The sequence below is a fragment of the Pogoniulus pusillus genome, chromosome 35 (genome assembly GCF_015220805.1).
Source record: "Pogoniulus pusillus isolate bPogPus1 chromosome 35, bPogPus1.pri, whole genome shotgun sequence".
In the NCBI taxonomy this organism is placed as follows: domain Eukaryota; kingdom Metazoa; phylum Chordata; class Aves; order Piciformes; family Lybiidae; genus Pogoniulus; species Pogoniulus pusillus.
In genome coordinates, this window is record NC_087298.1 from 11,457,704 (window position 1) to 11,483,671 (window position 25,968).

The 25,968-nt window shown below is 54.9% G+C and overlaps 1 protein-coding gene across 2 annotated transcripts in view; it reads right to left on the reverse strand.

The window, feature by feature from the left end:
* Nucleotides 1–25,968, reverse strand: part of RXRA (retinoid X receptor alpha) — a 157,413-nt gene that overhangs the window by 16,308 nt on the left and 115,137 nt on the right. Inside the window, exons 3-7 of one of the 2 annotated variants that reach the window (XM_064171015.1) lie at nt 23,776–23,926; nt 22,959–23,138; nt 8,394–8,563; nt 1,372–1,501; nt 951–1,246 (exon numbers count right to left, since the gene is read on the reverse strand). In XM_064171015.1, the coding sequence (XP_064027085.1) occupies nt 1,011–1,246; nt 1,372–1,501; nt 8,394–8,563; nt 22,959–23,138; nt 23,776–23,926 (867 nt within the window). In that variant the 3' untranslated portion in view covers nt 951–1,010. Of the gene's footprint in view, nt 1–950; nt 1,247–1,371; nt 1,502–8,393; nt 8,564–22,958; nt 23,139–23,775; nt 23,927–25,968 lie in introns of those variants that run through there. The other variant, XM_064171014.1, reaches the window with a different exon arrangement.

Genomic DNA, 25,968 nt, shown 5'->3' on the forward strand with positions numbered 1-25,968 from the left:
GAACCTGAGTGATGCTGGTAGCTAAATTTTAATACTTCAATATTTCATGGGCAGCTGTTCTCAGCAGGCTGCTCTCCCCCACTCAATAATAGATAAAGCCACTGGTTAAAAAGACTTGGGGGAGGTTATCTGAGGCCCCAGTGGAGATGACTGGAGCAGGCAAGCCCATTGGAACCACTCCAGAGGCTCAGCCCACCTCACGGCCATGAGATCAGAGCCAACAGGGAATCTGCAGCCCCCTCTCTTTCCCCATGGAGTGGCCTCTGCAGGAGGCTAGCTTGGAGCTGGGTCACAAGGGGCACCACCAGCAGAAAGGAGAGAACATCAGGTCAGAAAGCCTCCAGGTCAGCTTTCCTCTAAAGAGAAAGGCAAACCTTGAGCTGCTGCTGTGGCTTTTGTTTCCCCTTCCCTTCAGTACTGCGAGGAGTGGAGGTTGGTGTCTCCTATTGCCAAGCAGGTCGCTGGGTGCCACCAACAGCTACCAAAAGCCCCCTCCCAGTCTCACCTGGCACGTGGAGCCTGTCACTTATGGGAAGCCACTTTACCTGTCCCACTGTCCCCTTCCTTTAAGGGGTTAGCATCAAGCCAAAGCCCTTGGAAGCACTTAGCTGACGACAGGAGCTACGCAAAGAGCTTCATGCAGAGATGTGACGCTGAGGGACACACTTAAGAACCAAGCTTGGTAGAATTTGATGACCTTCAAGGTCTTTCTCAAGCAAAATGCTTCTGTGACTCTATGATTGCATGCCTGAAAAGCAGCTTTATTGCCCCTGCTCTTCATTTCTTGCCCTCCCTGGTCTCTGTGCACAACCTGCCAGCAGCAAGGGCTCGGATTTATTCGGTGGAAGAAGAATCCTTTCCACAGCTAAACTGCTTTTCACTTCCCACAGCATCTGCTCCTGCAGACCTCCTGCCACACAAGGAAATTTAAAAGGAGCCCAGAGAAAATGTGATTTTCATCTTGGTGGGTGGGAGAGGGAGGGCAATGTAGTTCTCTCCCCTCCCTGGTTTTAATTACCATCAAACGTTCCAGCGCGAGGAAATTTCACGGAGACCCAAACCCAAACCTCAGCCTGGGAGGAAGGCAGTGTGGAACTCCTTTGGTGCCAAACACCCAGCACCACATCTCCAAGCACCTCACACTCATCAGGCTGGGGCCATTTTTTGCTGCTGTTGAGCTGATTGGCAGCTGGTGCAACGTTTTGGATCTCGTGCCGCAACGCATCCCTCGGGGGCTTTTTAAACTCTGTTGAGCAATTGAATTATCAGAGGCTATTACTCAGAATCAGTTAGCAGCTTGCAAGTGGCTGGGGCCTAAATCTAAGTGGAATACACAGTGATGGAGCCCACGTGGGGCTGGCTCTCACTCACCTGCTCTGAGCAAGATGACCTGGTCATCCAGAGGCAGCTCGGAGAAATGAGGGATCCTCTTGGCCCACTCCACCAGGGTGAAGAGCTGTTTGTCTGCTGCCTGGCAGATGTTTGTCACTGGGTCGTTGGGCTGCAAAGGCAGGAAGAGGTCAAAAAGGTTCAGAGAAGCACAGAATCAAGCAGGTTGGAAGAGAGCTCCAAGCTCAGCCAGCACAACCTAGCACCCAGCCCTGCCCAACCAACCACACCATGGCACTAAGTGCCCCAGCCAGCCTTGGCTTCAACACCTCCAGCCACAAAGACTCCACCACCTCCCTGGGCAGCCCATTCCAATGCCAATCACTCTCTCTGACAACAACTTCCTAACAACATCCAGCCTAGACCTACCCTGGCACAGCTTGAGACTCTGTCCCCTTGTTGCCTGGCAGCAGAGCCCAACCCCACCTGGCTACAACCTCCCTTCAAGTAGTTGTAGACAGCAATGAGGTCACCCCTGAGCCTCTTCCAGAGAAGGCAGAGAAAGACTGAGAGGCTGGAAGAGCAGCTGAAGGAGTTTGCTGCCTCCCCAAGCTGGGAGACCCCCAGAAACAGCCATTACCAGTCCCAGGGAAAGCAAGTGACTTGGTTTCTCCACCATGTAGTTTAAATGCATTTGAACCAGCTTCACAATGGGTACCAGGAGTGCTGTGACCCCAACATCCATCAGCCTGACTGAGGACATCAGCCCAGGGAAGGCTCCTGCACCCATGCTGCACACACATCCCCTGTGCCAGCACCTCCCAGCTCCATAAAGCAGCACCAGAGGGGGCATGGGGGGGGGGGGGGGGGGGGGGGGGAAGGAGAGGAAAAAACTCCTTCCTTTGAAATATTATCCAGTAACAAAAACCATCTGCTCTGCAGGAGGACAGTCAGCCTAAACACACCAAATCCCTGTTTAAAGGAACTGCTAACAGCTCAAGTGGGCTTGTGATTAGGAACTGGAAGAGCCTATCTAACCCTGACAAAGACAAACCTTGCTAGTCCAAGTGTGTAGAGAGGGTTTGCCTCTCTGGACAGGGATCTATGAGCTCCTCTACAGATCCCACCATAATCCCTGCTGATGCCTACCAGCTCTGACTGCACAATTATCTTTCTGCCATGTCCTTAAAAGAGCAGTTTCCAACTGGGAGGAGGAGCATTTACCTCACCCCTGGCTTGCAGGGGGATGTGTGAATTCAAGAGGCAGAGCAGGCACCAACACCAGCCTAACCTCCTCCTCCTCCTGCAAGTCTCAGTTTCAGCAGGACAAGGCCATTCCTCACTAGGAGCTGGCTGCAAAGTCCCCTCCCAGGCTGGGCTGCCCAGGACCATGCTGCTACCATCCCTCACAGCCATGCCTCAGACCCCTCTCCAGTCCCCTCCCCTGTTCCCTGGCAGCAAACACAAACTCTGTGCCTCAGTGATCAATGTCTCCTACTCTCCAGGCTTAAAATAACCAGCATCTGGCAAGCCCTGGGGCCTTCAGAGTATTTTCACCTGTTGCCTGCAGAGATGGATGGGAAGGGGCTCATGTTCAGCAGCCCTGCTGAGGAGCATCGTTCTGGGGATCGTCCCTCCTTGCTCTGCCTGACCCCAGCAGCTCCTCAAGGGGTGCAAGGACAGAGAAGTCTCACCCCAAGGGAGCTGAGGGTCTTCCCAGAAGAAGGAGATGTGAGCAGAGACCAGGCTTTTCTCCAAGAGAGGGAGATAAGACAGGATTTCCTCCTGGCAGCAGGAAAAACCCAATCAGGGTGTGAGGAGGGGCTCTGCAGGGTGAAGTGTTTCACTGGAAAGCAGGGAACATCAGCATTCAGAGCAGGGGGAGAAGGGACACGTGTGGCTCAGGCTGTGGGAACACCACCAACTTCAAATCATCCCAGTTTGGTCAGCAAGCTGGAGCAGCCAGCTGGAGAAGCTGGTATCCTGGCTTCTGTAAAGCAGGATGGGGATGGAGTGGCACACAGCTCATGGGAGACCCCAAGCTCCAGCAGAACCTGGCCCACACAGCAACAAGTGCCTGCACAGCCCCATGGAAGGGGCATTTGGGGAAAGACCATAGAATCAGGCAGGGTTGGAAGGGAGCACAAGGAGCAGCCAGTTCCAGACCCCCTGCCATGCCCAGGGACACCCTACCCTAGAGCAGGCTGCACACAGCCTCAGCCAGCCTGGCCTCAAACACCTCCAGGGATGGGGCCTCAACTACCTCCCTGGGCAGCCCATTCAAGTGCCAAGTTTGACAAAGTTTTTAGCAGGAGTGGCTTCTGGGTAGGTTGTTACCAGCCAATGGAGAGGGACTGCTCATGAGGGTGTCTAGGGACAGGCCAAAGGGGGAATGGTTTGAAGCTGAGGCAGTGCAGGGTCAGAGTGGAGCTGAAGGAGAAGTTCTTCAGTATGGGGAGTGGTGAGACTCTGGAACAGGCTGCCCAGGAAAGCTGTGGCTGCCTCCTCCCTGGGGGTGTTCAAGGCCAGGCTGGATGAGGCACTTAGTGCCATGGTCTAGTTGACTGGCTAGGGCTGGGTGCTAGGTTGGACTGGATGATCATAGAATCACAGAATCAGCCAGGTTGGAAAAGACCTTCAAGCTCAGCCAGCCCAACCTAGCACCCAGCCCTGCCCAACCAACCAGACCATGGCACTAAGTGCCCCAGCCAGGCTTGGCTGCAACACCTCCAGCCACAAAGACTCCACCACCTCCCTGGGCAGCCCATTCCAATGCCAATCACTCTCTCTGACAACAACTTCCTCCCAACACCCAGCCTAGACCTCCCCTGGCACAGCTTGAGACTGGATGTCTTGGAAGTCTCTTCCAACCTGGTTGATTCTATGATTCTAAACCTTGAGCAGCCAAGTCCCTGCCTACGGGGGGAAAGGGGTTTAGAGTAGATGACCTCTGAGACTCCTCCCAACTTGATCCACTCTAGGATTCTATCATCTTGTCCTGATGCAGCAAGCCTTGTTCCAGGTCCCCCAGCCCAACTGGCTCACTGCTGCTCTGCAGGCAGCACAAGCTGTACCCAGCCTGCACAGAAAGCCTCAGCCAGGGACCCAGCTTTTAATTACACCTCAGATGGCAGTTCCTGGAACCACCACGGTGCTTCCTGGCAGAAGTTAATCAGGGGAGCTTGAGAGGCAGCTGAAAGTATCATGCCTGCAGCTGAAAGAGCTGTTTCCAGGCGTGGGGGTTGGGGGGAGGAGGGAATCTGCAAAGTGCTTCTAGAAAGCCTCCCCGTGCAGGGGGTAAGCAAATCCCCTCCCGCAGCAAATAGCAAGGGCACAGTGCCGGAGTGTGACAGGATGAAAGGACACACAGGCACCTGATCCTGCTGGAAAACCAGAGCTTGGAGACCTCTTCCAGAAAATGGTGACTTGAAACCAGCAGCTCAAAGGCCAATTAAGAGCTAATGGGGATAAGAGCTCTCAGTTACAGGCTTTGCCTTTCAGTGGCCAGGAGCCCATCCGAGGTGGTGCTTACACTGCTGGAGCCCAGCTGCACGGCTGCTGGGGGCACAGGGCAGGGGCAAACTCATCCTCCTGCCTTCATCCTGCTGCCCAAGGGCTGCCAAGGAGAAGTGGTGGAGTCTCCTCCTCTGGAGACTTTCAAACCCCACCTGGACACGTTGGTGTGTGGCCTGCCCTAGGTGATCCTGCTTTGGCAGGGTGGGGGTTAGACTTGCTGATGTCCAGAGGCCCCTTCCAGCCCCCAGCCTGCTGGGATTGTGTGATTCTGTGGTTAGCAAGGGGCTGGAAGAGGCTCTGACGTTGATCAGGCTTAAAAAAAATCCTTGAGGGGAGCTGCAGCCAGCATTGTGCTGAGTGGGAAACAAACCCCAGAGAGGGAGCTGAAATAAATGGCTTGGTCTGGCACTGCATCTCCTCAGCCTCTCGGAGCAAATTGAAAGCTGGTTCCTGCATAATTCAGCGTGCATTACCCTGAACAGGGATGTGTGCTGCATCTAAATAGAAGCAGGAGGCTTGTTGAAATGCCCCATTATTGTCAAGCAGCTTCTGTCGGGGAGGTGACATTTGTAGCAGGTTTAGCAGATGTATGAGATCAGCAGCTGGCAGTGACGAGGCCACCGGATGAGGAGAGGGAAGACAGAGGAGCTGCCCTCCTCCCAGCCCTCCCCAGAGAGCCCTGTGATGGAAGGGCAGACAAATGCAGTCCCTCATAGACACCAGGTACAAAACAATCTGTTTCCTATTAGCCTGCTCTGTTGGGTGCTTTTATTTGTGGCCCTGCACCAAACACTGCTGGGGAGTTGCAGTTCTCGCAGGGACATTCGTTACAGGGAGGGTGGTGAGACACTGGCACAGGCTGCCCAGGGAGGTTGTGGGCACTGCTGCTACAGCAGGGATATCTTCAACTACATCAGAGCCCCAAACGACCTGACCTGGGATGGTTCCAGGATCATAGAATCAGTCAGGGTTGGAAGGGACCACAAAGATCGCCTAGTTCCAGCCCCCCCCTGCCACGGGCAGGGACACCTCACACTAGATCAGGTTGCTCAGTCAGGGTTGGAAGGGGCCACAAGGATCATTTAGTTCCAGCCCCCCCTGCCATGCCCAGGGACACCTCACACTAGAGCAGGCTGCACACAGCCTCAGCCAGCCTGGCATTAAACACCTCCAGGGATGAGGCTTCCACCATCTCCCTGGGCAACCCCTTCCAGGCTCTCACCACCCTCACGCTGAAGAACTTTCTCCTAACATCCAATCTGAATCTACCCACTTTGGCTTTGTTCCATTCCCCCCAGTCCTATCACTACCTGACACCCTAAAAAGTCCCTCCCCAGCTTTCCTGTAGGATCCCTTCAGATACTCAAAGGCAACAAGAAGGTTGCCTCAGAACTTTCTCTTCTCCAGACTGAACAGCCCCAACTCTCTCAGCCTGTCCTCACAGGAGAGGTGCTCCAGCCAGATCTTCAACTACATCAGAGCCCCACACAACCTGACTCAAGGATTTGGTGCAGTAGTGGCCATGGTAGAGTTAGGTAATGGTTGGACTTGATGATCTTAAAGGCCTTTTCCAGCCACAGTGATGCTGGACTGGGCTGGGAGTGAGGTGTGTGTGACAAGAGCTGGCTGAAGGTGGAGGTGGTTTGCAGTGGTGAGTTAAGGTCCCAACCAAACCAGGAGGTTTAACACATATCATGGAATCATAGAATCAGGCAGGTTGGCAGAGAGCTCCAAGCTCAGCCAGCACAACCTAGCACCCAGCCCTGCCCAATCAACCAGACCATGGCACTAAGTGCCCCAGCCAGCCTTGGCTTCAACACCTCCAGGCATGGTGACTCCATCACCTCCCTGGGCAGCCCATTCCAATGCCAATCACTCTCTCATCCTCCAGGATGAGGGACAAGGATTTGAAACTGGATCATGTTCAGGTTGAACCTTAGGAGGAAGTTCTTTACAACAGGGGTGGTGAAATACTGGAACAGGTTGCCCAGGGATGTGGTTGAGGCCCCATCCCTGGAGACATTCAAGATCAGATTTAATGTGGCCTTGGGCAGCCTGATCTCGCTGGAAGTGTCCCTGCTGACTGCAGGGGGCTCGGACAGGATGACTTTGGAAGGTGCTTTCCAGCCCAGTGCAATCTGTGAAGCTGTGAATGGGGTTGTCTGCCACCTCTCTGGGCACCCTGGGCCAGTTTCTCACCACCCTCTCTAACTCCAGCTTTAAAAGGGGAAGGAACTTGAAAGCAAACTTCTCAGCAAACTTGCCCAGGTGCTATCTTGCCCGGAGCCAAGCAGCTCTATCGTTCTGCATCTGAAAAGTCACACCCACCTTTTACAGCTCTTATCTCTCTGCACTTCAACCACACAAGGCTGTTTACCGGCTTGATTGGACTCTGAGCTCTTCAGAGCAGGGTGTCCTCCTGCCTTTTAGCACTAAGGGCTGTTAACTGCAAGAAGATCTTTCTGGGAGCCTTTCTAATTCCTCCTCACGCTGTCTGTCCCTTCCCTGCAGCTGTGAGACAGCAAAGCAGCAGTGCTGGTGGTGGAGCAGGGGAAGAGGGATTTGTTTGCACAGAATCCCAGCGTGGTTTGAGTTGGAAGAGACTTTCAAGACCATTTATTTCCAACCCCCCAGCCATGGGCAGGGACACCTTCCACTAGAAGAGGCTGCTCAAAGCCTCACTCAGCCTGGTCTTAAACACTTCCAGGGGTGAGGTGTCCCAGGTGAAGAGGGACAGGGATCTGCTGAGGAGAGTCCAAGGGAGGGCTATGAGGATGATGAGGGGACTGGAGCACTGCTTGATGAGGAGAGGCTGAGGGACCTGGGGCTGCTTAGTCTGGAGAAGAGAAGACTGAGAGGGGATTGAATCAATGTCTGTAACTATCTGAGGGCTGGGGATCAGGAGGGGGGGACAGGCTCTGCTCACTGCTGCCTGGGACGGGACAAGCAGCAATGGATGGAAGCTGCAGCACAGGAGGTTGCAGCTCAGCACAAGGGGAACTTCTTGCCTGGAAGGGTCCCAGAGCCCTGGCACAGGCTGCACAGAGAGGTTGTGGAGTCTCCTTGTGTGGAGCCTTTGCAGGCCTGTCTGAATGTGTTCCTGTGTGCCCTGAGCTAGATTGTGTGGTCCTGCTGTGGCAGGGGGGTTGGATTCAATGATCTCCTCGGGTCCCTTCCAGCCCTAACATCCTGTGAGCCTGTGAACTCCTGTGAGCAGCCTGTTCCAGTGTCTCACCACCCTCATAGTAAATAACTTCTTCCTGATGCCCAGTCTAACTCTGCCCTGCTCTAGTGTGAAACCACTGCCCCTATGCTAAGCTCACACATGGTACCCACAGCAGAAGTTGCACTTCTGAGCTCTACTCTTTTCCCATGAGATATCTGCAGAGCAGGTTGGACTGGATGACCTTTGGAGGTCCCTTCCAAGCCAGAGCACTTGATGACTCTCTGAAGCCCTCTCTGCCCTGCGCCAGGTGAAGCCTGACGTGCCCAGCACCATCCCTGCTGCCCCAGGTGCCCAGGCTGGGGTTGGGGCCAAGGTCCCTTACCGAGCTCGGCGTCAGGCCCATGTTTGCCTCAATGTATGTCTCTGTCTTTGGCTCCACTGCCAGCTCAGCTTCCAAGATCTTCTCCACGGGCATGTCCTCGTTGGCGCTGCTTGTGGACTCCACCTCGTTCTCGTTGCGGTCCTTCCCCCGCTGCCTCTCCTCCTGCACAGCTGCAAGGGGACAGAGAAGGGACAGTGTGACTCTAGGGCTCCTGGCCACAGTGTCACAGGCTGAGCTGGGACCCTGCTGGAGTCATGAAGACCTAAAGCATCCTCAGACCTCATCTGATGTCTTGTCCTCCAACCCAACCCTTCCACCAGTATGGTCGGTGAGCCTTCAGCGTGGATAGTCCAGGAAGGTTTGGGGGAAGCCATTGAGAAGCTTTGGCCTGGGAGAGCTGCTCCATGTGTGCTGCTGTGGGAGCAGGGCAAGGGAAGCTCCCACTCAGACCTGGCCTCTGCTGGGAAACTGCCCTTTGGTCCTGGAAACCAAAAGGTTAAAGACAAGTGAGGAAAAGCAAAGGAGGCAGCACCAGGGGAGAAGGAAATGAATGGGTGAGAAGAGACAACAGAAAGAAAAGAGAACTTGAGTCACTTTGAAGCAGTCAGCCCAAAGTTCAACCACCTTCTGGGGCTCTTTAATGCTGAACATCAACAGAGGTCATCTGGTCCCCTGCTCCAGCAGCGATGCTGGAGGCTGCAGGGCAGAAGGGTGGTACCGTGGGACAGGAGCTGGGGCAGGGATGTGCCTGCAGACACTCTATGCAAACCACCCATCCTGTCTTTGTCTGTGGGCAACTTCTGAACAGACAGGAGAGACCTGTCCCAAAGCCTGTGTGGCAGGAGTAACCATGCCAGAAGCATGTCACATGCTGATGAGTTAAGGTCTGAGCGGGACCCAGATGAAAAGCAGCTATTAGATGCTAACGTTGCTATTCATCAGCCTCCTTTGAAACCAGCAGCAGGTTTTCCCCCACACCTGGAAAGCAGCTGTGTGCAGGCAGCTACACCCCTGACTTTCTCAGCCATACCCTAAAAAAATCACAACCTCTTCCACTGTTTTCCCACAGGATGTTTCAGCAGCCCAGGCTGGCTGAGAACAGCCCAAACAGCAGGAGTTGGAGCCATAGAACCACACAAATGTTGAGCTTGGAGGAGACCTTTGAGATCATCAAGTCCAACCACTCACAGTCCCACCACTACTGCTGAGCCACCACCACTAAACCATGTCCCAGAGCACCATGGCCACAGGTTTCTTGAGCCCCTCCAGGGATGGGCACTCTGCCACCTCCCTGGGCAGCCTGTGCCAATCCCTGACCACTCTTGAAGCAAAGGAATTGTTCCTAATTTCCAACCTAACCCTTCCCTGGCACAATTTCAGGCCATGTCCTCTCCTATCATCTCATACTAGGGAGAAGAGATCCACCCTCACCTCACTCCAACCTTTCAGGGAGCTGTCTCCCCTCAGCCTCTTCTTCTCCAGGCTAAACAACCTCAGCTCCTTCAGCTGCTCCTCACCAGATCCTTCATCAACTTTGCTGCCCTTCTTGTCCTGTCACTTGCTGCACATAAGAGACTGGCCCTCAACTCAACCTCCTTTAAGGTAGTTGTAGAAGGTGATGAGGTCTCCTCTCACCTCACTCTCAGTGAGTTTCCATCACTGCTCATGAAAGACAGGGAGGCTGTAGCCAGGTGGGGTTGGGCTCTGCTGCCAGGCAGCCAGCAACAGAAGAAGGGGACACAGCCTCAAGTTGTGCCAGGGCAGGTCTAAGCTGGATGTTGTCAGGAAGTTGTTGTCAGAGAGAGTGATTGGCATTGGAATGGGCTGCCCAGGGAGGTGGTGGAGTGGCTGTGGCTGGAGATGTTGAAGCCAAGCCTGGCTGGGGCACTTAGTGCCATGGTCTGGTTGGTTGGGCAGGGCTGGGTGCTAGGTTGTGCTGGCTGAGCTTGGAGCTCTCTGCCAACCTGCCTGATTCTCTGAGTCCTCCATAGACACTGATGCCATTAACCCAGCTCTGGGGCTGGTTTCCACCACTTACCCTCCCCTCCTGCAACAGCCTCAGTGTTTGCTCCACCTCAACAGTGCTCAGGCTCTAAAACCAAGATGGTTTGGGTTGGTTGTTGTTGCAAACTGCTCTCAAGTTTCCAGGCTGCAGAAGCTCCACAGGACCAGGCCAACCTTTTCTGCTTGGTCTGCCAGAGCCAGGGAGAGTTCTGCTGTCAGTCCTCAGATTTGGCTGGTGGCTTTTGTCCACCTGGTGCTGAATCTTCCCTTCACTTCTTCAAGCCAACATAAAATCCTCTTTAAATCTTCCCTCCCCCTTCCACTCCACTCTTTCAATCATCAAAAATAATACCCCAAAATTGTTGCTTAATGCCAACCCTTCTTCAACAGCCCAGATGCATCACTGCTCCTTTGGGAGCATTAGGAGAGATAAAACACCTCCTAAAGAAGAGAAAAGCCAAAGAGAAAAGCAGAGCCCTGGACAAATGGGATCTTAGAAAGTGACTCAAATGCCAAAGGCCTGATGCAAAGCCACAGCAGGTGCCAAGGATAAAGGTGCAAAGTGTGGCTGCTTGCTCTGAGATCAACCACCCCCACCACTGGGACCACTCTTCCAGGAAGCTTTGTTAGTCCAAAACACACAGAAGGGGAGGGGTGGAAGGGACCTCTGGAGATGAGCCAGAACAAACCCTGTGCTGAAGCAGGGCACCCACAGCAGCAGCCTGCCCAGGGGCACAATGCCCAGCTGGGTCTGGAAGCTCTCCACACAAGGAGACTCCACAACCCCTCTGGGCAGCCTCCTCCAGGCCTCCTGCACCCTCAAACCAAACAAGTTTTTCCTCATGGAAACACCTCCAGGGACAGGGACTCCACCAGCTCCCTGGGCAGCCTGTGCCAATCTCTCACCACTCTTGAAGCAAAGGAAATTTTTCCTCATTTCCAACAGGTGGAACCCTCCTGAGTTCCAGTTTGTGCCCACTGCCTCTTGTCCTGTCCCTGGGCACCACTGACAAGAGTCTGGCCCCATTTTCTTGCCCCCCACCCTTTAGCTCTTCAGCAGAGCCCCTCTGGGGCTGCTCTTCTGCAGGCTCTGAGCCTTTGCTCACTACAGAGATGCTCCAGGCTCCTCAGCATCTTTGTAGCCTTCACTTCACTCTTTCCAGCAGTTCCCTGCTCCTCTAGAACTGGGGAGGCCAGAACTGGCCTGAGTACTCAGAGAACATTATCTGCTCTGCTACTCCTACTCATCAGACCCCACCTGCAGTCCTGGGTGCAGTTCTGGAGCCCCCAACACAAGCAGGACATGGAAGTGTTGGAGCCAGCCCAGAGGAGGCCACCAAGATGCTGAGAGGGCTGCAGCAGCTCTGCTGTGAGCACAGGCTGAGAGAGTTGGGGCTGTGCAGCCTGGAGAAGAGAAGGCTTGGAGGAGACCTTGGAGTGGCCTTGCAGGATGTGAAGGGGGCTCCAGGAGGGCTGGGGAGGGACTATTGACAAAGGCTTGGAACGCCAGGAGGAGGAGGAATGGGTTTGAAGTGGCAGAGGGGAGGTTGAAAGTGGATGTTAGGAAGAAGTTGTTTGCAGTGAGGGTGGTGAGACACTGGCACAGGTTGCCCAGGGAGGTTGTGGAGCACAGAAGCACAGAATGGGATCAAAGAGCTTGGAGCTCTCTTCCAACCTGCCTGATTCTATGAATTCCATTCTAGGAAAGTCTCTAAGAGCTTCTTAGCAGACTCCTCCAGGTCTCTGATCTCCACTGCCAGAAGCCAGGTGGTAGACACCTACAGTTTGCTTCAGTTAGGATTTGCCCAGCCCTGCTGAGGACCTGACAAGCTGCTGCTCCTTCTTAGCAGAGCTGCTGAGGGACACGTGGCCATTTCAGCAAAGAATGGGGACTGTGTTTCTTGTTTCTAGGAGAAAAGAGCAGGTGGGGTAGTGGGAAGGAAAGAAGGAGCAAGGACCTGAATAAATCAGCTGGGACCTTTGTGTGAAGGGAAAACTTCAGCAGTTAGGAGAACACTCACCAGAAACTGGACACTAGGAACAAGAACTTTGCTATGAGGGTGGTGGGACACTGGAGCAGGTTGCCCACAGAGATGGTGGAAGCACCATCCCTGGAGACATCCAGGCTTGATGGAGCAACATGACCTAGTTGGGCACATCCCTGCTGACTGCAGGGATGAGCTTTGAAGGTCCCTTCTAACCCAATGGATTCTATGATAAAGACCTCAGATCTTATCCCTGGAGTCCACTCCCCTACACTCACTGAGGATCAGTCAAATAAGCCAGGGTGGAGGTGGTCAAAAAAACCCCAAAGCCTTTTTACAGAGAGTGTATGATTTGGGAGCTGAGTTTGAGGAGTAAGAAGAACACTCACCAGAAACTGGGCACTAGGAACAAGCTCTTTGCTATGAGGGTGGTGGGACACTGGAGCAGGTTGCCCAGGTAGTAGAAGAACCATCCCTGGAGACACCCAGGATTGATAGGGCTCTGAGCAATGTGATATAGTTCAGCATATCCTTGCTGACTGCAGGGATGAGCTTTGAAGGTCCCTTCTAACCCAATGGATTCTATGATAAAGACCTCAGATCTTATCCCTGGAGTCCACTCCCTTACACCCACTGGGGATCAGTCCAATAAGCCATGGTGGAGGTGGCCACAAAACCCCAAAGCCTTTTCACAGAGAGTGTTTGATTTGGGAGCTGAGTTTCCTTGTGGCTTTGGTGGAGGTTTTAATAAGAAGGGGGGAAAAAAAAAACCAACAACCCAACAACCAAAAACTAAACCAAAAGAGAGAGAATTACAAAGGTGGCAGCTGCATGGCAGCTGGCCTGGTGACAGGGAAATGGGAATACCTTGTTCCTCTTGGCTTCCCAGAAGTCTTGTGTGCCAGGATGGATGCTGTTCCATCCCTGGAATACAGGAAAATTTACAGACAGACATCATTAGAGCATTTGGGTCTGGTTGCTTCTGTTGGGTTTTTCTCTCCAATGGGCTAAAGACACAAAACCAGAGGGGTTCTGTGGCTGCTCCTCCAACCCAGGTCCTCCCCTGGGGGCACAGCCAATGTGTAGCCCAAAAAAAGAAAAGAGAAAAGGAGAAGTATTCTCAGGTCCAGGGAGGCCACAGGATGATGCTTCTCCCTCCTGTCTTACACATGGGCTGAGCACAGGGCACAGAGGAGCAATTGGTTCCAACTCAAGGGGCTTGGTTCTGCTGCTGTCTCCCTTCTCTTGCCCATCATTGATGCCCTCTGCTGCCCTTCTGCTAGATGGGTGGGTATGGAGTTTCTGTCCAAGGGGACTTTGGGAAGAGGATGAAACTCCAGAGTGCCTGTGATAAAAAGGCACTTGTGAGTGTCACCTATGAGAGCCTTTCCAAACCTCAGGTGGGGACTCTTCACCTTTCCTGCAATGAGATGGCAGTAAGGAGGTGAAGAGCTGGAGAAGACATCCCCACTGCTGCTCACCAAGGGGAGAGAAGGGCTGGCAAGGGTTCTGCAAGACCACCATGACCCTCCCATCTCCCATCACACTCAATTATTGCCTCAGCAGATGGTTTCATCCAGACAAACCAACAAGAGCAGCCCATGGCCTTGTCCTGTTCCACCTCTCCACTCAGCCCACAAGGTGTTAGATGCAATCTGCTCTTTGGACCATGCTGTTCCCACCACTGCTAAGGGGTTTGTTTTTTAGTCATGAGGGTGGCAGAGCATTTGATCAGCTCAGATGCAGGAGGTGAGCTTGCTGCAACCCAGAAATCATTCTCCTGCCAGGCAGAGCATCCCCAAGCTGAGATCATCTTCCCCATGCTCTCCTCTCTGCCTCGAAGGCTGTGCCAATGCTTCTGGTTTGCTTCAAGGAGACTTTGCATGGCCCAGAGGTTTGTTTTTTTCTGGGCTGATTTTCTTAACAGAAGGGAAACATTTTAAACCTTGTAAATCCACTTGAGGAGAGTGGGGGGGGAGAAGAGAAAAGAAAAGATAGATGTTGTAGTCAGAGCTGTGAGAGGCAGCCCCACCTCCGCCAGCGATGTCTCAGCAGAGCCAAGGACAGAAGCCTGTGTTTTCCATGGCACCTGATGAAGAAGCTCTTGGGTTATTCTGCTTGATTTGGCCTGTACTTGCCTAAGGCTGCTTGCTGTCATCTCTCATCTCCAGCTTCTCCAGCCCATCTGCACCTCCCCAGGCCATGGTACAACAAGGTGTGGAGCCCAAGGTTGCCAGGGCCAGTTCTCGGTGGCCTCTTTTGCCTTGAAGGTTTTTGTCCTGTGGATTGCAGCTGAGCCTCAGCTGCCCAGGTCCAAGGGATGATGTGCAAAAATGCCAGCTCCATCCCCTGCTGGTGTGCACCCCAACACTGGCCACCTTGCCTTCATGGTGCAGTATCTGAAGGCTTCATATGCAGGTCTGAATCCACTGCAAAGTGAGCAACCAACCTAGGTCAGATGCCCAAAGCAACCAGTGTGGGCAGCTGAGGTGCAGGAAGGAGCTTCCCAGCAAGATGGTCCTGAGGCTCTGGGGAGGACTTGGAGGACCACAGGCTCACAGGATGTTAGGGGTTGGAAGGGACCCAAGGGGATCACTGAGTCAAAGATCACATTCTGTGCTTCTGTGCTCCACAACCTCCCTGGGCAACCTGTGCCAGTGTCTCAGCACCCTCAACCTGTGCCAGTGTCTCAGCACCCTCAACATGTGCCAGAGTCTCACCACCCTCAACCTATGACAGTCTCTCACCACCCTCACTGCAAACAACTTTTTCCTAACATCCACTTTCAATCTCCCCTCTGCCACTTCAAACCCATTTCTCCTCCTCCTGCCATTCCAAGCCCTTGCCAGTAGTCCCTCCCCAGCCTTCCTGGAGCCCCCTTCAGATCCTGCAAGGCCACTCCAAGGTCTCCTCCAAGCCTTCTCTTCTCCAGGCTGCACAGCCCCAACTCTCTCAGCCTGTGCTCACAGCAGAGCTGCTGCAGCCCTCTCAGCATCTTGGTGGCCTCCTCTGGACTGGCTCCAACACTTCCATGTCCTGCTTGTGCTGGGGGCTGCAGAACTGCACACAGTAGAAGATCAGATCCAACCCCCCTGCCAGAGCAAAGTCACCCAGGGCAGGTCACACATCCAGATGGGGCTTGAAAACCTACAGAGAAGGAGACTCCACAACAGTATCACAGTATCATCAGGGCTGGAAGAGACCTCACAGATCATCAAGTCCAACCCTTTAGCACAGAGCTCAAGGCCAGACCATGGCACCAAGTGCCACGTCCAGTCCTGCCTTGAACAGCTCCAGGGACGGCGACTCCACCACCTCCCCGGGCAGCCCATTCCAGTGTCCAATGACTCTCTCAGGGAAGAACTTTCTCCTCACCTCCAGCCTAAATCTCCCCTGGCACAGCCTGAGGCTGTGTCCTCTTGTTCTGGTGCTGGCCACCTGAGAGAAGAGAGCAACCTCCTCCTGGCCACAACCTCCCCTCAGGTAGTTGTAGACACCTCTCTGGGCAGCCTGCTCCATGTCTCTGCCACCCTGACAGCAGAGAAGACTCTCCTCAGGCTGAAGTGGAAGCTCCTGGGTTGCAGCTTGTGCCCACAGCCTCTCTGCCAGGACACCACAGAGGAGATGCAGGTCCCCTGGAGCCAGCCCGGCTCAGGCAGGGAGCCGCTGACGCCCGGAGGCAGCGCCGGGGGCCGGGGAGGCAGGAGGCAGAGCGGGGCCAGGGCTGCTGCGTTCCCAAGGGCTGCTCCCTGCGAGCCAGCCAAGGGAGCATGAGAAAGGGCTCCTGGTGGAATTTCCTGCTCGCTCTGCGAGCTGCCCCGGCTGCCAGCAGCGCTGGGGCCAGGACCTCCTCACGCCACACAGCGATGTGCTGCCAGGGCAGGGACACTGCTGACCCCCCCCCCGGGACACCAGCAGCACTGCAGCCCAGCTGCATTCACCCCCAAACCCGGGGGGGTTTGCTTCCACAGGACCGAGAAAAGCTTAGGTTGGAAGGGAGCTCAAAGCTCATCCAGTTCCAGTCTCAAGTTGTGGCAGGGCAGGTCTAGGCTGGATGTTGTTAGGAAGTTGTTGTCAGAGAGAGTGATTGGCATTGGAATGGGCTGCCCAGGGAGGTGGTGGAGTTGCTGTCCCTGGAGGTGTTGCAGCCAAGCCTGGCTGGGGCACTTAGTGCCATGGTCTGGTTGGTTGGGCAGGGCTGGGTGCTAGGTTGTGCTGGTTGAGCTTGGAGCTCTCTTCCAACCTGCCTGATTCTGTGATTCTATAAGGACAAGGATAAAGCTCCTGGCTGGCAATGTGGGTGGGCAGCAGCAGTGAGCTGGGATGGATTCATTGGGAAGGAGACCTTCATTTTCCCAAATCAGGTGGATAACACAGGAGAAACTCAAGAGCTGCTCAAGAATCAAAGTTCAGCAAGATCCAACCTCACTTCCAGGTCTAGGACAACAATAAGACACCTCCAGACCAGTCACAGGAGGGGGACACCTCCAGACCAGCCACAGGAGGGGGACACCTCCAGACCAGCCACAGGAGGGGGACACCTCCAGACCTGCCTGCCACAGGAGGGGGACACCTCCAGACCTGCCTGCCACAGGAGGGGGACACCTCCAGACCTGCCTGCCACAGGAGGGGGACACCTCCAGACCTGCCTGCCACAGGAGGGGGACACCTCCAGACCTGCCTGCCACAGGAGGGGGACACCTCCAGACCTGCCTGCCACAGGAGGGGGACACCTCCAGACCTGCCTGCCACAGGAGGGGGACACCTCCAGACCTGCCTGCCACAGGAGGGGGACACCTCCAGACCTGCCTGCCACAGGAGGGGGACACCTCCAGACCTGCCTGCCACAGGAGGGGGACACCTCCAGACCTGCCTGCCACAGGAGGGGGACACCTCCAGACCTGCCTGCCACAGGAGGGGGACACCTCCAGACCTGCCTGCCACAGCAGAGGGACACCTCCAGACCTGCCTGCCACAGCAGAGGGACACCTCCAGACCTGCCTGCCACAGCAGAGGGACACCTCCAGACCTGCCTGCCACAGCAGAGGGACACCTCCAGACCTGCCTGCCACAGCAGAGGGACACCTCCAGACCTGCCTGCCACAGCAGAGGGACACCTCCAGACCTGCCTGCCACAGCAGAGGGACACCTCCAGACCTGCCTGCCACAGCAGAGGGACACCTCCAGACCTGCCACAGCAGAGGGACACCTCCAGACCTGCCACAGCAGAGGGACACCTCCAGACCTGCCACAACGCACTGAATTTTCAGGTTTACAACAAGAGAGAGCCTTTATCTGGGGACCTGGGGAGGGACCACCTGAGGATGACAACCCAGACACCTCCTGCACCAGCTTTCTGCCCTGCTCCAGAGCCTCTCCTGGGTGCAGTGCCAGCACCAGAAGCTGGTAGCAAGCAGCACTCGAGAGCTCTTGTGGAGTGACAAAGATCCCATCTGTCACACTCTGAAATAATTGGCTGATCGTTATGAATTCATTTGGCATTCACTGTGCTAATGTTAATCAAGATGAATTAATAGAGTCCTCACACTGTATGTGCTCCCTGGGGAATTCCACCACCACTTAGAAATTAATTAATGGGCCTCTAATTTTAATGGTGCTGCCCAAGCAATCACCGCTAGCGGCTGGCAAGAGGCAGGTAGCTGCCTGTAGGATGGCAGCACACTGGGGGCATTGCTGCTGGTGCTGCCATCCCTACAGAGCCCAGCTGAGGTGCTGGAGGGCTCTGAGAGCAAAGTGAGTCTCCAGTTGCTGGTGTAGGGCTCTGGAGGTGAGAGGTATTGGGGATGTTCCACATCTGCCTACATCCTCTGCCCTGGTGAGACCTCATCTTGAGCGCTGCCTTCAGCTTTGGGCTCCCCAGCTGAAGAGGGACAGGGATCTGCTGGAGAGAGTCCAAGGGAGGGCAGTGAGGATGATGAAGGGACTGGAGCACTGCCTGGTGAGGAGAGGCTGAGGGCCCTGGGGCTGCTTAGTCTGCAGAAGAGAAGACTGAGAGGAGATTGAATCAATGTCTGTAACTATCTGAGGGCTGGGGGTCAGGAGGGGAGGACAGGCTCTGCTCACTGCTGCCTGGGATAGGACAAGCAGCAATGGATGGAAGCTGCAGCACAGCAGGTTCCAGCTCAGCACAAGGGGCAACTTCTTGCCTGCAAGGGTCCCAGAGCCCTGGCACAGTCTGCTCAGAGAGGCTGTGGAGTCTCTTTCTCTGGAGCTTTTCAAGGCCTGTCTGGATGTGTTCCTGTGTGCCCTGAGCTGGATTGTGTGGTCCTGCTGTGGCAAAGGGATGGGACTGGATGATCTCTTTGGGTCCCTTCCAACCCCTGACATTCTGTGAGCCTGTGATCTGGGTCTCTCCCCTGAGAAGCAAGTACTGCTTGGAGCCTTCTTGGCGTCTTTTCAGCCACTTGGGTCTCCAGTGGCTGCAGATCACTTTCCTCCTCCTGCTGCACACCTCCCCTGAGATCCAGCCCACTCCATAGCTCTGCCCATCTGCAAAGCATCCAGAGCAATGCCACACAAAACATCACCCTGCACCATGCCTCTTAAGAGTCCTCATCCCTGGAGGTGTTTAAGAGGAGGCTGCATGAGGCACTTAGTGCCCTGGGTTAGTTAATTAGAAGGTGCTAGGCTGGACTCAATGATCTCAGAGGTCTTTTCCAACCTGGTTAATTCTGTGTTTTGTAGACATCTCTCACACCAGAGGTCTTCTCTTCCCCACCAAGCTGGAAATGGTACAATCAGGACAAGGAAGGCAGGAGAAAGGGAAGGGCAGAGGACAAGGAGTGGAGAGATCTTGCAGCTGCTCTGTGGCCATAGATTCAAGAAGCATCTTTATTTTGTCCCAGAGAAGCCTTCTATCAAGAGAACTGTTTTGGGTGAGCATGGGGAAGGGGCAATGAGCACCTCAAGCTTTCCTGGTGTTGTTCTTTGCCTCCCCAAGCCAATGCAGTCATCTCTTCCACTCCTAACTATGAGCTCCCTCCAACTAGGTTTCTACCTAGAGTCACACTTGGCTGAGCTGCTGCCTCCTGTGCAACCCCTCCTTGCTTGGGGCAGAAAGCTTCATTTCCAAGCACCTAAGGGTTAAGCTCTGCAGGGACAAGAAGGTTCCCTGGGTGCCCACTCTCACCTTCCAGCCCACTGCAGTCTCTCCACACGTGGAGCAGAGGTGGCTTTGACATTTGAAGACCCTCCACATCTCTGCTCTTTTTACAGTTTCACAAGTGAGGAGAAAGCAGCAGCTGAACAGAGAAGAGGTCAGCCTAAGTCAGGAGGCCCAACACCCATGGGTGATGTTAGAGTGACCATCAAGCCTACTCCTACCTAGCCGGGGGGCCACCAGGCCCCCCAGCCTTTAGATCCCCTCCACCAGTCACCCAGTGTGCACCAAGGGCACTCACCAGTGTGATGAGAGATGAGGATCCCTCTGCCCAAATGGGCAAACTTGAGGCTTCTGCCTTTCCTGGGGCTGATTATATAGGGCAGTGGGTAGGGAGGGAAAAGTGGTCCCACCTGGGGTGGGAGGAGACTCAACAGCCCCCAGGTGCTCTGAGTTTGGGGGAAAATGTGGGCTGTGGGTGGGGAAGGTGATGGTTGGTTGTGTGCTCAAGTCAGAATTGCATGTGATGAATCCTGAGTCTCCTGGGGGTGGCTCAACACCTGCCTGCAAGGGGAAGTGGGCAGCAAACTCCTTGGTCTGCTTTCCTTGTGTGCACAGCTCTTGCTTGCTGTTAAGAACTGTCCCAAGCTGGAAGTTGGGTAGATTAAAACTGGGTGTTGGGAAGAAGATCTTCACCGTGAGGATGGTGAAGACACTGGCACAGGTTGCTCAGGGAGGTAGTGGAAGTCTCATCCCTGGAGGTTTATAAGGCCAGGCTGGATGTGGGTCTGAGCAAGCTGATCTAGTGTGAGGTGTCCCTGCTCATAGCAGTGGGGTTGCAGCTAGGATGATCCTTGAGGTGCCTTCCAGCCCTGACTGACTCTATGATTTTGGGTCTGCTCAACCCTCCAGCACTGCCCTGTTCAATCAACAAGCCAAACAAGTCTAAGTGCTCTCCAAAGAGACCCAGACTAGAGCTGCTCACCATCATCCACAGCCACTTGGTTGAGGGATGGATTTATCAGCTGGTCAGGGAGGCAAGTGTGGCTCTGAAGATGTAAGAGGAGAAGGCAGCAGAGAACTGAGCAGCACCAAGGGGGTCATTTTCACCTCACGCCTGATAAAAGCCTCTTCTGCCAGCAGCTCAGAACTGACACGGTCAGCATCTGAAAAGAGCCCTTAACAGAGGCACTGCCAGGCAGTTTTGGCTCCTACATTTGAATTCCAGTAAAGAGAGAGAGATCTTTCAGGAGACTGAACTTCTTTCTCCTCCCCAATGAGAGCAAAAACCTCAGCATTGCTACGGCTTAGAGAACGCTACTGAGGCACAGCAGCCAGAGCCTGGCACTGATGCCCAAGGAGTGGACTCTGACAAGCAAAATGGTAACTCCCCAGGTTTCCTGTCACCCACCACTGAACTCAGCCTCGACAGCTTTCAGCCCTCTGCTTGAGAAAGGGAAGAGCTCAAGGTAGTTGTCAGCGCTGCTCCCAGCACGTGGCAGCTGGTGCCAAACTGGGAGCACCAAGTTCCAGGGCAGTCAACGACCTCAGGAGCACTCTCTGCTTCCATAGCCCATCCCTGCTCCCCAGTGCTGGGCTCATGCCTCTGGGCACTGTTTCATTGACTTACATGCAGCCATCCATCACCCAGGGACTGTTCTGGGACTGCTTTCACAGAATCACAGAATATTTGGGGTTGGAAGTGACCTGTAAAGGTCTTCCTGTCCAACCCCTCTGCAGTGAGCAAGGACACCTGCAACCAGTATCAGAGAATGGTAGGAGCTGGAAGGGACCTCCAGAGACAATCCAGTCCAATCTCCCTGCCAAAGTAAGGTCACCCAGGGCAGGTCACACAGGAAAGCATTCAGGTGGGTTTGGAAAGCTTCCAGAGAAGAAGACTCCACAACCTCTCTGGGCAGCCTGCTCCAGGCCTCCAGCAGCCACACGGTGAAGAAGTTTCTCCTCATGTTGAGGTGGAATCTCCTGGGCTCCTGCTTGCACCCATTGTTCCTTGTCCCATCAGCAGGCACTCTCCAAAAGAGCCTGGCACCTTCCTCTTGACCCCCACCCCTCAGATATATACAGACGTTGATCAGATTCCTTCTCAGCCTTCCCCTCTCAGAACTAAACAGCCCCAGGGCTCTCAGCTGTGTTTCACAGGAAAGACATTCACAGCATCCCAGAATGTCAGGGGCTGGAAGGGACCTCCAAAGCTCATCCAGTCCAACCCCCCATGCCAGAGCAGCAGCACCTAGAGCAGATCACACAGGCAGGGTTTGAACATCTCCGGACAGGGAAACTCCACAACCCCCTTGGAGAGCCTGTGCCAGGCTCTGTCATACTCACAGGGAGAAAATTCCTCCTCATGTCTAAATGAAACTTCCTCTGCCTCAGCTTCCACCCAGTGCCCCTTGTGCTGGCATTGGTTATCACCCAGCAGACCCTGGCTGCAGCATCCTGCCACTCACCTGCACACACTGATAACCACTGCTGAGGTCCCCTCTCAGTCTCCTCTTTTCCAAGCAGCTGAGCTCCCAATAGCCTGAGCTCCCTCAGGCTCTCCTGATAAGAGAGATGTTCCATCCAGCTGGATGATGCTCAGAGTTCCCTTCTGACCCCCACCATGTTGCGGTGCCCTCAGTGCAAGAGCATGGCACACAGGAACACATCCAGGCAGGTCTGCAATACCTCCTGATGCCCAGAGCTCCCTTCTGACCCCCCCCATGCTGTGGTGCCCTCAGTGCAAGAGCATGGCACACAGGAACACGTCCAGGCAGGTCTGCAATACCTCCTGATGCCCAGAGCTCCCTTCTGACCTCCACCACGCTGCAGTGCCCTCAGTGCAAGAGCATGGCACACAGGAACACGTCCAGGCAGGTCTGCAATACCTCCTGATGCCCAGAGCTCCCTTCTGACCCCCACCATGTTGCGGTGCCCTCAGTGCAAGAGCATGGCACACAGGAACACATCCAGGCAGGTCTGCAATACCTCCTGATGCCCAGAGCTCCCTTCTGACCTCCACCATGCTGCAGTGCCCTCAGTGCAAGAGCATGGCACACAGGAACACATCCAGGCAGGTCTGCAATACCTCCTGATGCCCAGAGCTCCCTTCTGACCCCCACCATGCTGCAGTGCCCTCAGTGCAAGAGCATGGCACACAGGAACACATCCAGGCAGGTCTGCAATGCCTCCAGTCCCTTCATCACCCTCAGAACCTAGAGCAGGTTACCCAGAGCCCCAAACCACCTGCCCTGCAATAGTTCTGGGGATGAAGCATCCCCAACCTCTCTGGCCAACCTTCCTCCATGGGCTCTGGAGGCCAGAGGAGGCTCTGGCTGCGGCGCAAAGGGGCGAGGCACAAAGACATCCGCAGCACCTTTGGTCAGGCACCGACGGCAGGCAAGGTACCCTCAGCAGCAGCCAGGGATGGGGGTGCTGGGGCAGGCTGTGCCTTACCTTCCCTCTTCATGCCCATGGCAAGACACTTCTGGTAGCGGCAGTACTGGCAGCGGTTGCGCTGGCGCTTGTCGATCAAGCAGTCCTTGTTGTCCCGGCAGGTGTAGGTCAGGTCCTTCCGCACCGTGCGCTTGAAGAAGCCTTTGCAGCCCTCGCAGCTGTAAACCCCATAATGTTTACCTGCAGGGGGAGGTGAAAGGCATTCACTGAGTGTTCCAAGTGCTACCAGCTTCCCTTTCCACCACCACCACCACCAGCACCGCCTCTTTGCTCGCTCTCAGCACAAAGAGGGCTGCAGCAGCTCTGCTATGAGGACAGGTTGCAAGAGTTGGGGCTCTCTGCAGCCTGGAGAAGGCTTCCAGGAGACTTTGGAGTGGCCTTCCAGTATCTGAAGGGGGCTGCAAGCTTCTGAACAGCAATCTGAAGGGGAACTCTTCCAACCTAAACCCTTCTATGATTCTATGGTTCAGAGGTCCCTCCCAACCCCTAACATCCACCTTCTTCACCTCCCTGATGTCTCATCTTCAGACAGGCTGTGGGTCTAACACCAGTGCTGAGCACAGACCTGGGATCTCTTGGCTCAGCTCAGAGCCTGCCCCAGACCAGATGGGCTGGGGAAGATTGGTCAGTGAGGGACTTTTCATCTCCTCCCCTAAGGGTTTAGGCAGCTTCTCTCCAGGTGGAGAGTCCCTGCTTGTGCTTGTTGTGTGCAGACAGCCATGGAAACCCTCCCCATGCTCTCCCAGGGCATCCACACCTAAGCAGAGTCCAAGCTCCCTGCTGTGAGCCCCTCCTGGATTCTAATCTTCAGCCTTACCTGAAGATCTGTCCCCACAGATGGCACATATGTGCTTGGTGAAGGAGGCCATCGTTCCTGAGGGGTGTGCTGGCACTTTGAGGACTCCATTGAGCCCTAGGGGTGGCTTGATGTCTTCTGAGCTGCTGACAGGGTTCATGGGTGAGTTGAGCTGTCAAGAGAGAAGCAGAGTGCTCAGTGAGGAGTCAGGGCACAAGGATGTGGGGCCAAGATAGCCTCACCAGCAGAGCTTACCCCAGCACTCAGACATGGGGCAGGAAGGCCAAGCAAGGACCAAGTATCACTTAAAACATCCATCCACAAAACTGAACCAAGAGGATGATTTGGGCATGACTCCAGAGACCTCATCTTCTGCCCTGGCATAAAAGCTGCTGCAGCCCTGAGCTGCTGGCAGATCACAGAAGCATAGAATTAACCAGGTTGGAATCACAGAATCACAGAACCAAGCAGGCTGGGGACTAAGCTGACCAGGGAGGGCAGGTGAGGTGTGTGGACAGGCTGCTGGAAGGCTGGAGCTTGCAGGCAAACGTTCCAGCTGAGGCAGCTGTGGAAAGCCAGGCCCTGCTGCAGCTGGGATCTATTTATTTGCTGTGAAGCTTTCCTTTGGCGAGCTCCTGCTGAAAGGATGTCTGTAAATTGCAGAGCTAAGGCACAGTGTCCTGCTCCTTGTCACCAGAGTGAGTGCCTGCTCCCAGCCAGCAGCTCTCTCATCAACCATGCCTGCAAATCATCTCCTTCCTCTGCATTCTGAGGTGGCCTGAAGCCAGGCTGGCTTGTGAGCACGGGCAGGAGGCTGGCAGTGCAGGAGGAGCTCATCTTCCCCTTCAGTCGTGCAGGAACATCCTTCATGGGGTGGCCAATGTCAGTCCTGTGTGGCTCCTGGCAGTGCACAGGGGACTGGCTCTGTCCTTGCTCCTGGGCTGGCTCAGGAGCAGTGTGGGCAGCAGGACAAGGGAGGTTCTTGTGCTCCTGTGCTCAGCACTGCTCAGGACACACCTTGAGTGCTGTGTCCAGTTCTGGGCTCCTCAATTCAAGAGAGATGTTGAGGTGCTGGAAGGTGTTGAGAGAAGGGCAGCAAGGCTGGGGAGGGGCCTGGAGCACAGCCCTGTGAGGAGAGGCTGAGGGAGCTGGGGGGGTGCAGCCTGCAGCAGAGGAGGCTCAGGGCAGAGCTCATTGCTGCCTGCAGCTGCCTGCAGGGAGGCTGTAGCCAGGTGGGGTTGGGCTCTGCTGCCAGGCACCCAGCAACAGAAGAAGGGGACACAGCCTCAAATTGTGCCAGGGCAGGTCTAGGCTGGCTGTTAGGAGGAAGTTGTTGGCAGAGAGAGTGATTGGCATTGGAATGGGCTGCCCAGGGAGGTGGTGGAGTCTTTGTGCCTGGAGGTGTTGAAGCCAAGGCTGGCTGGGGCACTGAGTGCCATGGTGTGGTTGGTTGGGCAGGGCTGGGTGCTAGGTTGTGCTGGCTGAGCTTGGAGCTCTCTTCCAACCTGCCTGATTCTATGATTCTGTGACCACTAAACTATGTCCCCAAGTATCACATCCACACATTGCCAGCAATGGGGACTCCACCACTTCCCTGGGCAGCCTGTTCCAATTCTATTCCAAATCCACAGAGAGAAACTGAGGTGTGGACATGTAGGATTGGTAAGGGACTGATAAAGGTGAGAAGCTCACAGCGACCCTGCCCAGCCTGGGAGGGCTGAGAGCAGATGGAGGAGCTGTGCTTGGCCAGCTCAGGATGGATGCAGTGCTGGCTGTGAGCACTGTGGCTGCCCTTCTGGAGCCCAGCCTGCCAGGGCCTGTCTCTGAGCCTCCATCCCTGCCAGCTGCTTAAAAGCAGGTTGGATGCACAGGATTTGTGCTTGGGTTTGTTGTGTTTCTCTCCTCCTAATAGAGACACTCTCAGCAATTGCACTTGTCACAAATTAATTCAGGGAAGTCCCAGGGCTTGTGATCTGTCAATTAGAGCAGCACAGCAGCTCCTCTGCCTTCACAGTCTGCAGGCTGCTGGGGAATATTTGGCAGGCTGATGACTAACAACGGCAGAACAGAACAAGGTAAACCCACCCTGGAGAAATGGGATGGATCTGCCTCCCTCTTCCTCCCCTGCCTGTGCCAGCTGATGAAGGAAAGGCAGCCAGCAACCCAGTGCCACCCAGGGATACCCTCCTGGGCTTCAGCTGCTGTTTGTTTAGG